The sequence below is a fragment of the Lupinus angustifolius genome, chromosome LG14 (assembly GCF_001865875.1).
Source record: "Lupinus angustifolius cultivar Tanjil chromosome LG14, LupAngTanjil_v1.0, whole genome shotgun sequence".
NCBI lineage: Eukaryota > Viridiplantae > Streptophyta > Magnoliopsida > Fabales > Fabaceae > Lupinus > Lupinus angustifolius.
This window is the reverse complement of record NC_032022.1, coordinates 16,069,393-16,086,165: the sequence shown is the minus strand read 5'-3', so window position 1 is coordinate 16,086,165 and position 16,773 is coordinate 16,069,393. Positions and strand designations below refer to the sequence as shown.

General features: G+C 31.3%; 3 protein-coding genes across 4 annotated transcripts; 2 read left to right on the top strand and 1 right to left on the bottom strand.

Moving 5' to 3' along the window:
* On the bottom strand, nt 1,309-3,392 carry LOC109326922 (glycosyltransferase family 92 protein RCOM_0530710-like). Its single transcript, XM_019559830.1, has one exon. It carries the CDS (start codon nt 3,355-3,357, stop codon nt 1,498-1,500), a length of 1,860 nt encoding a protein of 619 aa, XP_019415375.1. The 5' UTR covers nt 3,358-3,392; the 3' UTR covers nt 1,309-1,497.
* On the top strand, nt 5,195-8,129 carry LOC109326923 (probable serine/threonine-protein kinase PBL7). Of its 2 annotated transcripts, XM_019559831.1 has the most exons (6): nt 5,195-5,342; nt 5,443-5,472; nt 5,548-5,711; nt 6,120-6,309; nt 6,816-7,207; nt 7,725-8,129. In XM_019559831.1, the coding sequence occupies exons 1-6, from the start codon at nt 5,255-5,257 to the stop codon at nt 7,986-7,988; spliced, it is 1,128 nt and encodes a 375-aa protein (XP_019415376.1). In that variant the 5' UTR covers nt 5,195-5,254; the 3' UTR covers nt 7,989-8,129. The 2 variants fall into 2 exon arrangements, with proteins under 2 accessions (XP_019415376.1, XP_019415377.1); XM_019559832.1 differs by lacking the exon at nt 5,443-5,472.
* Nucleotides 9,888-13,755, top strand: LOC109326587 (probable serine/threonine-protein kinase PBL11). Its single transcript, XM_019559291.1, has 6 exons — nt 9,888-10,115; nt 10,639-10,934; nt 11,473-11,608; nt 11,934-12,070; nt 12,162-12,285; nt 13,109-13,755. The coding sequence occupies exons 1-6, from the start codon at nt 10,016-10,018 to the stop codon at nt 13,486-13,488; spliced, it is 1,173 nt and encodes a 390-aa protein (XP_019414836.1). The 5' UTR covers nt 9,888-10,015; the 3' UTR covers nt 13,489-13,755.

Here is a 16,773-nt window from a genome sequence, read left to right as displayed (position 1 = left end):
AAATTAAAAACATGAAAGACCATTGAATCTCCACAATGTTGATGGTTCAATTCTTCGGAGTGACACTTGTAGAGAAGGACAATCATAAATTCAGAAATGGATTAATCTCTTATCCAAAAAGGTGAGGGTTTACACTTAGTAGTACCAAAGAAATGCTATGGGTTTTGATAAGTTATGATATTAATTAATATGAATTTGATAGACCAGCTTGTTAAAAATATAATGGGCCTAATGTAAAAAATTAACTCAAAGGAATAGATAGATAATTTTTCTTGCATATAAGATAATGGTGATATGATTCGTTTAGTACTCCTAGTCATTAAAAACATTTGGATCATGCTTGAACAAAACGAGTTCTAAACTCTTGTGTGAATTATACAGGTGGTGTAGATTCTGAATAATAAGAACAACATTCATTTTCATTAGAATGCAATAATGGTGATTGACATCTTGGAAATTTCGCATGTGACCAACAAACAACCTGGAGTTTATGGAAGACTGTTTTTCTATAATTTCATTTAACCTTGGGATTTGCACATACTTTCTATTGATTATTTCTACTTTTTATTAACTACATATAATAATTATAAGAAACTAGTTGACGGGTAGTGTCTATGTAAGTATATATGTATCTAAGCATTCATGAGAACTTATGATAATCAACTCATTTAAACTTGTTTATTAAAAATAAATAATTTTAACAGTATAAATTAAAAGTAATTAATAAAGAATGTGAAAAGGAAATTTATAGTTATTTATAGGATCCATATTTTAAAGTGTAGGAAAATTGAAATTAGACATAGCTGCAGTATGTCTTCGGCTTCTAGCAATGGTTTCAGGAAATTGGAAGTGCAAGTTTTATGAAGCTCCACAAAGTAATGATTCTTACCCTTCTAGTTCCTACAATTGTTAATGAAAATGGGTCATAAAGAACTATAGTGAGTACAGTTGGCGAGGTGGATTGTGAAACAAGTTACTTTTTATCTTTGCATCAGAAACTAAGTTAATTATATAACAAGTCAACAACTAATAACGTAAATTTGATTCTATTTATAGATCATACGTTAATGACGTTATATAGACTCTGGTGTATTTGCTTGATCTTTTAAATGTTAGACGTTTGGACATCATAAAAAATTACAAAGGGGTCAATATTGCTGAATAATAATGACTAATTTATACTAATAATGAAGAAGAAAAAAAGGAAGCTAAGTCATAAACAAATTGGGCACAGATCACAAAAGAGAAGAATAGAGTATCTCAAAATTCACGAATAAAGCAAGAAATTCAGCCTCACTAACATGAGACAAAATGAAACAAGAAGCAAGGTAAAAAGCTAATAAATAATAATCAGTATTCTATTGCGTGCGTCAATAAAGTAGGAATTTCAGAAAAGGGTGATATGAAATCTAAACACAAATCCACCACTCCTTCCACGCCACACCCACCAAAAAAGGTTTTCTAAACTGTAATACCAATCAAGGAATAAAAAATGTCTCAGTTGCTTTGCCAAGCCATTCTAGTCTCATTATGCCCCAAGGATATACCGAACCATGCTCTAGTCACTGACTTTAACCTATCATCTCTAACTTCACAAAACTTGTGCATCCAATCTTTAGGTTCTATTGGCTGGAACCCCAAACCAGGGGTCCTATCCTTAGAATTAAGGTTAACATTTTGCCTCCAATCTACCACATAAGCACTCACCCTCCTCCTAAATTTGCTTTTAAACTCATCCCAAGCTTGATACTTGTAATGATTCACCACCACCTCTTCCATACTTATCTGCTCAGACCTAAACCCTTCTTTCTCATTCAATTCAAAATGGTGTATCACATTCCTCAAACCACGGTGCACCGCATTTATTAACACAATAGACTTATGCCTTTGATCCAACCTCTTTCGACATGTGTACCCTTGTATAACACCTTTCACCGGATTTTTTCTTTGACCTGATGGACCAAACTCCTTGCACCGTACCGACAACTGTCCAATGTCATGTGACACATTGGACTGTTGTCGATACAACAACATTGGTTTCAAGGAAGGAAACTCGTTTTTAATTTTATATTTGCCTTCATTATCACTCCAAGAAGGTGAATACACAAATTCGTCTACGTCTACGTACATGATCCAAGAACATAATCCTTTAGACTTAGAGTGTAAAATACTGTGAGAGAACCCAGCTTCTTGTGTCTTAGGCCAAATCCAAAGCAACGTAGTGATATTGTAACCGTTTTCGCGTAGCTCATTAACCACGCTTTGAAAATCATCGTCGCTATTATTATCATACAATATGAAATTTTCTACACCAACCTTAGAATGATACATGACCCACTCTCTTAAGAACTTCCCTACATTGTAAACCATGGTACACGCGCACAAGAAATATTTCGAGTGGGCCTGGGTTTCTAACACAGTAACAGTATTGGGCCTGGGCCTGGGAATGTAATAAGCTACGGATGGAACCACGAAATTTTTTCCAATAATCTCTAGAGAGATTCCAATTTTCTCGATTTCTTGAAATAGAAATTTACGATAAGGGTGCGGGCATCGGAAAACTTCTTGGACGGAGCTTGTAACGGCGGTGGTGACGGTTCTACCTTCTCCAAAGACGAAAACACACCGGAGTTCCGACGGCGACCTATCGTAACCCTTGCGATGGTTCACACCTTTCGCAAATACAACGACGTCGTCCACCGTGGAGAAAGACTCATACACCAGTAAGTTCCATCTCAAAAGTTCCGGCAACGGAGGTGGATCGTATACTTCATTCTCCGACGTTACGGTCACCAAAGCAGGCTGATAAAACCTGCTCCGTCGATGAAGGGATTCCGGCAGGTCACACTTGAACGTAGTAAGGTTCGTGAAGGGTAAGACACCGGAGAACCTCGCCGGAGATAATGCACTGTTGCGAAAAATGCAGAGATAGTTGTAACCGTAATCTAAGGGTGTGTTTGGTTTAACGATTAATAGAACCTCCCAATCAGGGAAAAGAACGGAAACAGTGGAAATAGAGTGTTTAAAGTTGATGGATGAAACGCGGCGTTTTAGTTGGGTGTGTTCATTTAGAAAGAGATTGTTATTGCGCGTGTCAATGTCAGAATGAGAATAACGGAAACGAGAAAGTGCATAACCATAGAGGTGAAGGGAAAAAATAGCGAAGAGGATTATGATAGTGATGAAGGAAACAAGGAACGTTGTGCGTGGTCTTCTACGCATGGTTTCCCAACGTGAGAAAAAATGAAGAGACATTGAGGGTTGTGTTAGTATATTAATAAGGTGATTAATGTTGGAATTTGAATTGGAATTGGAATTCAAAGGGCATAAATGTTTTTGATGAAAATAAATGATCATATTCAAAAGTGTTAATGTGGAATAATATTTTGGGAATGTGTATATTATGAGGGAGCTTGGGTGCAAATCTGTAATTGTATTAGTTAGTGATAGTGAAAGGAAAAGAAAGAGATGAAATACAGAGAGCGAGAGAATGATCTGATTATGAATGGGTATGAATAGGTTATTGGGAAGGATTAAAGGGAACTTTACGTGTTTATGACATCTTCGTTTATTCTTCAATTAGGCGTATGAGTTTAGCTTCAACACCACGCACTACTCTTCCTCATCACTCCTTGCACCTCGAGGTCTAACTGGTCAACCACACATACTCGCGAACCCAGGTTTATTTATTTATTATTTGGTTCACATATCTTAGTCTATTGGGTAAAATTAGAGTAGAGAAAAGGGTGAAAGGGAAATTGAAGATAAATAAATATTTTCTTTTCTTGGTTTTAAATAAGAGTGGAGATGGGTCAAGTAGTCCATCATATTCTTATTATCACCTGATACAAAAAATAATTTAAATTTTTAGAATTAGAAAAGCGTAGTTAAAACTAAGTATATTTAAATATACATATTATGATTTATTTCATGATCATATAGTAAATCATACTTTTAAATAGTCAAAAACTAACACATTAGATTCAGACTATATATTATATAGGCTCGACTTATTTATAGTAAAGTCTAATCTATTAATGATAATGAAAATTGAACATGTTGGTACATGTTTGAACAACCCAAATTTAAAAAGGAAAATTTATTATAATTGGATTCGAGTTCGAATTTAGTACATGTGATGCGCTGAAGCTGAATGATATATTTAAAATTACACAATTATATAATATATATATGGAGTGAGATGACCCAATATTTTATCTTTGTGTGAATTTGAGTTTCACAATAAAACAATAATAGTATAACGTAATTAACTACATACATGCCAACAAAATGGTTTTGCAGTTGTTAGAATAGAAACACAACATATATTACTACTGCCTAAAGAAACATGTTCTCTTCCATAAAATGATATCGTTCGGGTATAAATATAACATTAAATAACATTTTATTTATTAATGATTAGTTTACAAATGACATGTATTACTTTCTTATAGGTAGAATGATTAATATAAGAAGAATTTAATAAGAGAATATAACATTAAATAACAAAACATATAACATCAGTGATTTATCAAATTAATTCCTCAAATATGGAAACCTGCCATTCATTTCCACCAGCCTCTCTCCACAATAACTAGAGAGAAAAAATGGCCTGAGTCTCCTGCAAGCAATAACTTGGCAAGTATATATGGGAGAATGTTAGATACTGGATAATCTAAGAGTGGATTAATGATGATCATATATGACATAAAAAATATTTAAGAGTCCTGAATTTAAATTATTTTTAATAAAATAAATTAAAAATAAAAAAAAAATATTATTTATATATATGATTAATAATATATCTACATATATTATTTTACATGTCGAATCATATAACCATAAAATATATATAATTCAGGTGAAAAAAAATATGATGATTGACTTATGGGGCACTTTAGGGTATAATAAGAAGGAAAAAAGTAAAAAAATTGACCCTATAAAAATAATGTTTTTTTATAAAGGATACGATGCTTTTAGACTTTATCAAATCCTAAAAAGTAAAAAATATTGTTTTTCCATGAGGTATTAATATCTTGACGAGTAAAAATAATGTATTTATATTATGAACGCGGTTGAGCAGTTACACTAGGAGACAAAAAAAATGTATTTAGATAGTTTGAAACGCTTACACACACGTCATGAATTTGACTTCATTAATATGATTTTTCATTCATTCTGATTTCACTCTCACTATCACTCTTTTTTTTTCTTTTTTTTTTCCATTTTCAATTTATTCTTTACATTCTGTGCGATGAGCTGTTTCTCATGTCTTTCTTCTCGTCGTAAAGATGTTAGTAGAGTCCAAATTGATAATGTTTCTCCATCTGATTCTTCTTCAGGTTTACTATTTTTCCTTTTTTATTTATTATTATTATTATGAATTTATGATTATGATTATGAATTTATGATTATGATGATTGTGATGTGTGGATTTTTCAGGAAATGGAGGAGTGAATGTTGCTTCTGCTGGTAAGGGTTGTGGAAAAATGTCTTATGTTTATTATTGAATTTGAATGAAGGTTTTATTTGAATGTTTTGGTGCAGAGGTGGAAAAGAAGAATATGAGAAATTTTAAAACCCGTAGTGAAGGAGCAATTAGTTTTGGACTTAGGGAGCTTGCAGAAGCAACTAGAGGATTTGATGAAATTCACATGATTGGGGAAGGTGGTTTTGGAAAGGTTTACAAAGGTCTTCTCTCTAATGGAGAGGCAAGTTCAACTTTTTATTATTGTTATTTTCATGTTTGTAGCTTTTGAATCATGTTTCAAGAAGTGAATCTGATTGTTTTTGACAATTTTTCATAGCAAAATTGATTTTGAATTCAGAAGTCACTTAATGTGCCTTTTGCGTTGAGTTGTTAATTTTATAGTGATTTTTTCAGCAAACTTATTTTCGGAATAAAATCACTTCAAACTCAATTATAATAGAAAATTAGAAATCATTTTCACCTTCTTGTCAAATGACAACAACATTTACCATTGCGTCAAGACTCGTTTATTTGGATGTCTGTGAAGTAACAATGAGTAGAAGTATTTGCTTGCTTTTGTTTATAAAATATATATATATTTGATTTGTATGGGAGGATTATGCTTATTTGAATTGTCTTTGGTGTATAGGTTGTTGCGATAAAACAATTAAGTCATGATGGTCATCAAGGTTTTCAGGAATTTGTGACGGAAGTTCTTATGTTAAGCCTGCTACACCATCCCAATCTTGTTAAGTTAATTGGCTCCTGCACTGATGGAGATCAAAGGCTTTTGGTTTATGAATACATGCCTATGGGATCCCTCGAAGATCATCTCTTTGGTAACCTTATAACTTGTTTATTTCTCTCCAACGTGCACTTTATTTGTGATTAGCTTATACAACTCAAGGTTTTTGAAGTTCCAATTAATTGTTTTGGATAATTTAGCATGAACTTGTTTCCATTTTGTATTTTTGTTTAGCAGCAACAGAGATCTAATTTGACCAGCTACATCCCCTTTTCTGTGGTTTTCTAGTCCTTGGTTAATATTGAACCTAAATTGCAATTCTTTCTCCCGGGAGTAGCATGAATATGAATACTTCAGCAGTTTCTAGTTTTTTTAGTGGGAATTGTTTTGAACTAGGATGTTTCTGTAAGTCCTAAAAGTGGACTGCAATTGTTTTGTGTAGGTTTTTGTGTGGGTGTGGTAAAATTTATGAGAACAGGTTAAGTTTGATTCGGTTGCAGTTGCATTATTAGGAATTCCTCTTAAAATACATCCCAGAATTAGCTTCTCCTTCATATACACCATTACACCAACCAGGCTATAACTCATTTCTTATTTCAGATCTTAACCGCGGAGAAGAGCCATTAAGTTGGAGTGTTCGAATGAAGATTGCTGCTAAGTCTGCTCGGGGCCTTGAGCATCTCCACTGTAAAGCTGATCCACCTGTTATTCATCGAGACTTGAAATCAGCGAACATCTTATTAGATAACGAGTTCAACCCCAAACTGTCAGATTTTGGGCTTGCCAAAGTAGGTCCTGATGGAGACAAGTCCCATGTTTCAACCAGAGTGATGGGAACATATGGCTACTGTGCGCCAGAGTATGCCATGAGTGGCAAATTAACTCTAAAGTCTGATATCTACAGCTTTGGTGTGGTTTTGTTGGAGTTGATCACTGGGCGTAGAGCATTTGATGAAAATAAAAGACCAGGAGAGCAGAACTTAGTTACATGGGTAAGTATTTAGTTTTTCAAGAGAAATGTCCCTGAGTGCATTTGTCATTGTATTGCATACAAGCGATTTCTTCTGGGTTCCTTCTTCCACCTGCACAAGGAAACATGCATATTCGGTCCTTGAAATTGACACTATTGGTCAATTCCATCACTAACTTTTGCACATTGTTAGTCAGTTCAATCCCTAACCAAATCAACATCGGGTACCAAATGATTGACAATGTGCAAAGTCAGAGACTAAATTGCCTAATTCATATTATATGATCTTACCTAGGATTCTTTTGAACAAGAATCTGTTGTCCGAAATCCTGCACCAATGACAATGAAACAAAAACAGAAAAAATAATGAATGTTCAATTTTTTTAATTAACATGACGTGTTTTTATTGGTGCTAACAGACTAAATTGCGTAATTCTTTGATATGCCTCTGTGTTTTAAGAATTTAGCTTTCTAAATGGCTATATATCTTGGTCTTCACATGTAACATTACTTGTAACAGTTTTTACTTTGATTTCCAGTGTCGTCCATATTTCAGTGACAAGCGAAAGTTAGTACAAATAGTTGACCCTCTTTTGCGTGGAAACTTCTCTGTGCGATGTTTGCATCAGGCTATAGCTATAACTGCAATGTGTCTTCAGGAGCATCCAAAAGTTCGGCCACGTATCAGTGATATTGCTGTTGCATTGGAGTACCTAGCCTCTCATAGTTCTACCTCTGATGTTCATAGACATGGTGTGCGCAACCCAATGCCACACCCAACTTCAGAAACATACAGAATTTGATTTTTAAGGGTACCAGATTCTAGATTTACTTCACTTTCTTCTGGTGAAATTATATTCATATTGGGACATTTTTATTGTAATTGGTGCTATTTATGCAACTCATTTTTTAAATTTAAAATAACCTATTCTTTTTATCCTGGAGTATTTGTATTGTAATGAGTTATTTGATATGTAGTAAATCAATTTAAAATATCTCTTTTTTGTTTGTTTTTAAATATGGAAAATTGATTTCTAGATCAATTTAAGTTAAAATTAAGTCACTCTATCTTAAGTGGTTCTAATTAGAATTTCCAACTATAATCTATAGCGAAGGGTGACATTGGCCAATATGGCCATATTTATGAGTGAGTAAGGATACTCTCCATTAATAGATAGACAAATACCATAAAAACAAAAAAAACAATAACATAATAAGACATTTTTATTATTTTATATACAATATAATAACATTTTTGTCATTGAAAATATATGTAAAATTAAGTAATTGTCTCTTCATTAATGGAGAGGATCTTTCTTCCGCCTCGGCCTTAAATTATTGTATCATAATCCTAACATTAATAATTGAAGAATAAATACATTAATATTTATTCCTCTTACGCATAAATTCACTTTGTTTGTTTTAATTATCTGAAAAATAAAACTTTATTTGTTTTAATTATCTGAAAAATAAAAAATGAAAAAAAACAGATTAGGATTTGTTAAGTTTTTTTGTGTTATAATAAATAAGAACCAATTCAATGATAAAGATTTAGTATAAATGGATTGTACTTAGGTCCCATTGTTTTACATTGTAATGATATAAAGAAATTTAAAAAAAAAATAAAAAAAATTCTCTCCCCTGTTTTTCAGTTGTATTTAAACATTGAAAAGTTAGTAGAAAAGCAATTGGTGGTGGGTGTGAATGTAAGGAAATTGAAGTTGATAAGAAATGAAGGTATTCTGATCCAAAATTGGATGAGCAAATGTCAAATACTGTGATTGCACCCACAATTTTAAGCAAGCCTACCAACTCACAAGAAAATTTTGATCATTAAAGTCAACAACAATAAATAAACGAAGCAAGATTAATGCAGCGTTCCCACCATAAATTATTCTCACGTTTACACTCCCTGTAAAGTACGTATTTTTATTCCTCATTTAAACAAAATAATATCTTTCATGTGATTTGTTTTTTATACGAGTCCCGTTTATTTGGAAGTAAAACTGGCTTGAAACAAATTAGTATTTTAATGCTATAATACATTTACAAATTAAATTACAAGTATTTGATTGAGTCCATGTCGGTGAATGGGTCAGCACAAGAATTACGAAATTCGGTTTTCTTTCTATGCAACCATTTCCTCACTCAATACATATCAACATGACTGTGTCGTTAACCTTCATAGAAGAGTTCCACACTTCCATTGCAATATCTTCTTCACACTCTCATTAAATTTTACCATTATTCTTACCCAAAAATTATTATTTGATATCATTTTAAGAACTACTCTAATTATCTATTATTATCAATAAAATGTTAGTATAGTAATATAAGGTTATACTGAATTCTCAAGGTTGAGAGTTCGATTACTGAAAACAACACTTGTTAGGAGAAATAACCACAAATCTCAAAAGGGATTAGTAGATGTGCTCCCATTGAAAAGACCCGATTACAGGATTTTCTTAGTTTTTTATTATTATTTATGGGATTATTATTTAAGGAGAACATATTTTATTACCACTTAAACCAAAAATGCATTCTCAACTAATAACAAAAAATTTAGTTTGATTTCAGGGTGAGATTGGGGCACTAACATTAAATTATTTATCATCAAAAAGTGAGAACAATTAGATAGAAGGAACAAGTCAAAAAGTGGTACTATTCTTATTATTTATTGCTAATAGTTACCTCTTCGGCTATTTCTTTCCAATTTCTCCTCTCTTTCATGGAACCTTGGTCATCATCATAATACACATGCAACTATATAATTAATATCGTTCTGTTTCCAATATTCTTGTTTAAGTCTCATCCACATATCATAATAATCATGGGAAATTGTTTCACAAAGCCAAGTAACAATGATAACAAGATTAAGCAAAGGCTTTCTAATATCTCCACCAATAATCCAGAAACTACTACTCCTTCAGGTATTCACTATATCATCATCCTACATATATATATATATGATATATGGTTAATTTCTCTCCTCACTTTCATTATTTCCATGGAATTCCATATATAACTACTACACTTCTATTAAGATACATAGTTTGTACGAGAAAGAGGTAGTGATGCATTAAATATATGGAATAATGATATACTTACTTTCTCAAGATAAATTCTCAGTAAAAGTCTTTATTGTTTGTTTTTTTTACTACCAAAGGTATTTATTCACTTCTTTGGTAAGGAAATATTACATTTTTTGAGTTCGTGGTTGCCCCTCCCAACAATTGTCGTTCACAGGAATTGGATCATCGACTTGGGATACAATGAACCTTAGACCAAGTCTTGTTGATATTAGTTATTGTTTTAGTTGACTCTAGAGTAGAGAGAGAACATGATGATATATGTGTTGACGATAGTGTGCAATATTTTTTCATGACTTCGATTCATTGTTGGATTACAATATTTATGCTCCATTTCATATATATGTGATTGTGTAACATGCAGAAAATGTCATCAAAGTTGGAGAAGCAGAAAAGAAAAGAGGGGATGGAAAGAATAATAATAAGATAGGCAGTGAAAAGAATGTGAGGGGAAATATGAAAATGTTTACACTGGCAGAGTTGAAAAGTGCGACAAGAAATTTCAGACCAGACACAATGGTAGGAGAAGGTGGTTTTGGTCGTGTTTTCAGAGGATGGATTGATGAGAAGACTTTGAAGCCTTCCAAAGTTGGTGTTGGAATCCCTGTTGCAATTAAGAAGTCTAGCCCTGATAGCCTTCAAGGCCTCCAAGAATGGCAGGTTTTATTGCTTTCTCATTACATTCCATCTTATAACCAGTAAGGCTTAGTTCGGGAGTTGTATTTTGGAGAGAAAGTAGTGAAAGTGGAAGACTTGAGAGATTAATACGAGATTAATTAAGCCAAATATTACAACAAGCTAAGAGAAGAAGCATAGCACCCTCATCATACATAGTCATAGAAATAAAATTAGTTTAAGCATTCATTAATTTGTTCTAAATCAAACTAATATTATTATACATGTATAGATTTTGTGTTTGGTTGAGAGTGCATTCACTCACTGTGACTTTTGAGCAACAAAATCATTACCTAAGAACTATCAAATAATCAAAATATGGCTTTTAATTATGTGAATTTCATCTCCAGTTATACCTATGACAAAATATGACAAGTACAAAAGTTCTTGTTTATTGTGCATATGCAAACTTGTGATAGATAGAAATTGTTTACAAAGGCATACAATATTAAGATAGAAATTGATGTATGGGCTTTAATGTTTTAGAGTTTTAGTTTGATTTGGTTTTGTTAATTTGTTGCAGTGTGAAGTGAAATTCTTGGGGAAATTCTCTCATCCAAATCTGGTTAAATTAATTGGGTATTGCTGGGAGGAAAATCAATTCTTGCTTGTATATGAATACATGCAAAAGGGCAGCTTGGAAAGCCACCTCTTCAGAAGTAGGAAATGCAGTGATCAATATATATACGATGAGTGATCCGTTTACCCCAAATTAAGTTATACTAGTTACACTCAATCTCAGTCATTCATTTTCTTAAATTTAGTGGCCCAAATGGGTGAATGAAATAAATGACGAGAGAAAAAAAGAGAAATCTTAAATAACTTTTAAATTTCACTCTAGGTCCGTTGGAATGAATGACTGAGATTGAATATAACTTAACTGAAGTGTAATGAATCCCTCCTATGTATATATATATATATATATATTATATAATTTGTGACATGAAAATGTTAAAATAGTATATGGTTGTTGCACATATGCAGGAGGTGTAGAACCACTTTCTTGGGATACAAGAATTGAGATAGCCATAGGAGCAGCAAAAGGTCTTGCATTCTTGCACAATTCAGAAAACTCAGTAATCTATAGAGACTTCAAGTCTTCTAACATTTTGCTTGATGAGGTATGTGACAGTGACACATAGTTTGTTATAATTTATTATTCAAACAATTCATAACCTTGTTGTGTTGGTTCTACTTGTCTTTAATTAATAGGATTATAATGCAAAGCTATCAGATTTTGGGTTAGCAACGTTTGGCCCCATAAATGGCATATCACACATAACTACAAGGATTGTTGGCACCCATGGTTACGCTGCCCCTGAATATCTGGCCACAGGTACATACTACATACATCATACATGCCCACTCTGTTTTTTATTTATCGGTAAAAATGTTGAAATTATTAAATATCATAGGTACAAGAACTTACATGATACATGCCCACTCTGAGTATGACTCGACCCCTCTCTGCTTACCTGACTTGGTTAGATGATGGTCAGGCAAAATAGGATCAGGTTTTATAGGATTTAGGGCTATTTCAGGTTTAAAATTTAGATCTAATTAATATTTAGGCGGGTTGGAGTGTATAGGCTGACCTGATTGACACTTAGGGTTTGATTAACTTCGAGTCTAGAACCAGATACTCGTTCAGAAAATGATTGGATCAACATTTAGGGTCGGAAAATGGACAACCCGTATCCAACCTAACACAATTGATGCTCACCCCTATATACATGTATGAAAATGCCGCTATATGAGGTACAGTGTGATATGTGATTTTGGTGTACGGATATGAACCTCGGATATTTTTCTTCATTCAATTAAATCTTAGATGATCTTATATAGTGTGTAATATGTTTGCATTTCATTCAAAGAAGCATCTTCTCACAGTTTTTGCGTTGTCAAATTTGTTCTTAGGCAAAATAAAACACCAAAATAGTTTTTGATAAATTTGTTTGCAGAATAATTCAGTCCCAAAAGAGAAAATTTACTGATAGTTTCTAAGATTTTGTCTCTTTGTACCACACTTATGATTTTGTCTCTTTGTACCACACTTATGATTTTGTCTCTCTTTTTTTGTTAAACTACATATCTAAGCACTTATATTATTCATGGAGAACTCATTATATGGTTGTTTCAAAAAAATCCAAATTTAACAGGTCATCTCTATGTGAAAAGTGACGTGTATGGATTTGGTGTTGTTCTTCTAGAAATATTAACCGGGTTGATAGCATTTGACCCAGAGAGACCCATGGGTGAACAAAATTTGGTTGATTGCAAAAAATCATCTCTTACATACAAAAAGAAACTAAAAAGAATAATGGATCCAAGTATGTGTGGAAAGTATTCAATAGCATCAGCTTTTCAAATAGCCCAGCTTATACTTAAATGTTTAGATTCTGATCACAAAAAACGACCTTCTATGGAAGAGGTTTTGCATATCTTAGAGAAGGCCCAAAGCATAAAATACAAGCCCAACATCAAGAAAGTAAACTCAAGATGTCAAACAAGTAATTCAACCAACAAGACATTGGTATAACAGAGTAAGATTTCATTGCAGTTCTAAATAGATCAAAAAATTAAAGTTCAATTCTTGTGAATGATACTTATTAAAAAGAGTAATCATACACCCCAAAATAGATTAGTTCATGTAAAAGTATATATTCGGTTTATACTAAAAACACAAACAAGTAACTCAGGAGTGCTCTTGGCCCAGTGAATATCGCCCTATTCCGGTGCATATGAACCATCCAATTCATCATTACAACAATGTCAAGATCATCAACCTTGTCTCCTTTAATTATATTGAGATTTAGGTAAATCCCCTATCAACTATAGTATGCTTTATGTAATTATGAGCACATATACTTCTTATTTTAACTGTGAACTCTCTCACAAGTCACAGCCTCTGTTAAAATAGTGTATTTTTTCATATGATGTTCATGTTATAAAATTTATATTTTTTCCACCACTTACATGATAAATGAACTGCATTACCAGTATTTACTATTTTAGTTTTTGTTCTATTAACCATTATATATTTTAGAGACTTACTAATGACAAAATTATATGGGGACAAAACTGGTAACATATGTATCTTTGGAGAAGAAAAATGATATATTCTCCTACTAAATTCTTATACTCATAAAAAAAGTAAAATACGTCATAAAATGATACTTTATTTATTAATGATTAGTTTACAAGTGACATATGTTACTTTTTTATGGGTAAGAAGATTTGTAGGATAATTTAATAGGAGAATATATCATTACTCGATGCTAGAATAATTTGATAGTGTTGTGATAGATAGCTAATTATGATGCCATATGGGTCTTCACAACACTTATCTTTTGAACAACCCATGCTCCCATAACCCCTATTGTTCTGACGCACTACATTCACACAAATCACCAGTTCACATACCTTCATTGCTAATTACACTTTACATAATTATGAATTTGTGAATCTATTATTTAAGTTTTTAATATTATGAAAGATCATGAAGTTAGTTTGTCACACAAGTTTGTGTCTCTTAAATCCTTATCATCAAAGATCATTTAACTTTTGAAGAAAATGAACACAAAGTGGGTTATGAGGGTAGTCATAAAACTCAGAGGGAATATCATGAACTTATTTCATAAAAATTATCATCATATTAGTCCTTAAGAACTAAATTGGTCACCCTAATCCATTCATTAAATAGTCGGTTTAATTTTTTAGGAATTAAATTGGCATCACTTGAAACAACAAACTGGTATTTATGTGTGTTGTTGACTTCGGGTATTCAGGAAATTGAACTAATTCATATGTGACATGTTCCATCTACAACTCCGTGGTTTGCTACTCTTTGAGCCAATTGTTTCCGGTCCCTAGTGTCGTCAACACCTCAGTGTGCTGCCAGAATAAAAAAATTTGTCATATTAGGAGATAATTTATCTTCTTTGATCGTAAAAGTATGATATGTATACTATTTTATTTAATTTTAGAAATATTTTTGTTAAAAATGATCAATACGATACATGTTATGATTTTAGTGTTGGAGGAAATAACTTATTTCCTTAAATCAGAAGATATTTTATTCTATATATATATATATATTTCTTTGACATTTTTTATTTGTTGATATATTGAAATTTTTTGTTGAATTTCTTTTCTAATGTAAATAAATAATAAAAACATACTTTCTTTTATAATAATAATTAAATACTTGCTAAATAATTAAATAATAAAAAATAAGAAGTGTTATAAATATATTATTTTAAAGGGATGAAAAGGAACGTTGCAACTCATGTTGTATCTTTATATCTCACGATCCAGATAAAGAAGCAATTGCGGCCATCTTCTGAGATATGGAGAAGATTCAAAACTAATATCACATCTTTTATGTTAACCATATTGATAAATTAATATTATAATTTGGGAATTTAATACCACAAATTTGTCTTGTGTCAGATCTTAATTTCTTCATCGTGTCCAGAAGATGTTACAACCATTATGTTGTCTTTGTCATCTCTCAAAAAATAAAGACAGTTTATAACTAATATGATATATTTTTTATATTAATTATCTTATAATTAATAAAAATATTTTTCTTTAACGTAATTAATAAAATTTAATTTGAGAATTTAATATTAAGATTATGACTCATGTTTTATCTTCATTTTTACTCCGATTTAAGAAGGAACCCTAACCATTATTGTTGTCTCTATCATCCTTATAGTTCACGACCATTATTACTTCTTTACTATTAATTATATTTTAATTAATAAAAATAATTCATTGAATATAATTAATATGAATATGAGTACCCACAATTAAATAATTAAATTGAATTTGATAATTTAATATTAAGATCACTACTCATGTTGTATCTTAATGTCTACTTGTGGTTTCAAATGAACATGATCATTAGTATTATCTCTACAATCTTTAGAAGCACAAAAATAATTCACAGTCATTATTGTCTGTCTTATATTAATTCTAAAAATATTTATTAAAATAAAATAAAGAATAAAAAAAATGTTTTTGCTATCTCATGAACTATATAGTCTAAGATTTGTTTCTTATTTTTTCTTGCTCAGTTAATAAAAATAAAACATACTTATTAATTATTTTCAATAACTTATAACTATGTAGTTTGATTTATCTCTTGCACATAAAAATCCACTGGAGAAAGATAAATTATTGTAAGACACTATAGTAAAAAATGTTCGTTTGCTTCAATAATTAAATAAATAATAAATTGCTAATACATTTATTGATATGTAATTGACTCTCAATATTTATTGATATGTAATCGACTCTTGATATTTATTGATATGTAATCGACTCTTAATATCAGAATTCTAATTTAATGACCATATTTTTCATATTGAACAAAAAAAATTCATAAGTCGTATAATCGATAATTAGTCCAAAATCAGATTGCAAACAATGTTGTACTTTAATACCTACCTTTAATTTTTGAACTTTAAATACAATTAACCATTTTTTTATTGTTAATATTTTAATTATTTCCCATTAAACACAAAATAAACAAATGAACATGATTATATTTTCTAACAAACACTTTTTTTTATTTGACCGTGTATAATATTATATTATTTTTAGCTAACATTCTCCATAACATTAAATAATATAATATTTTATGTTCTGTAAAACGTTCAATCCAACTATTTATAGACACTAAATAAAGAATGAATAATTATCATTTTGCTTTTCACTTGAAAATTTTATCCTTTTCTGATTGATTTAGGTGAAAAGTGAAAGAATGAAATGGAAGAAGAGAAAGGAAAAAATCTTTTCCTGCTTGTGTTGAATAGAG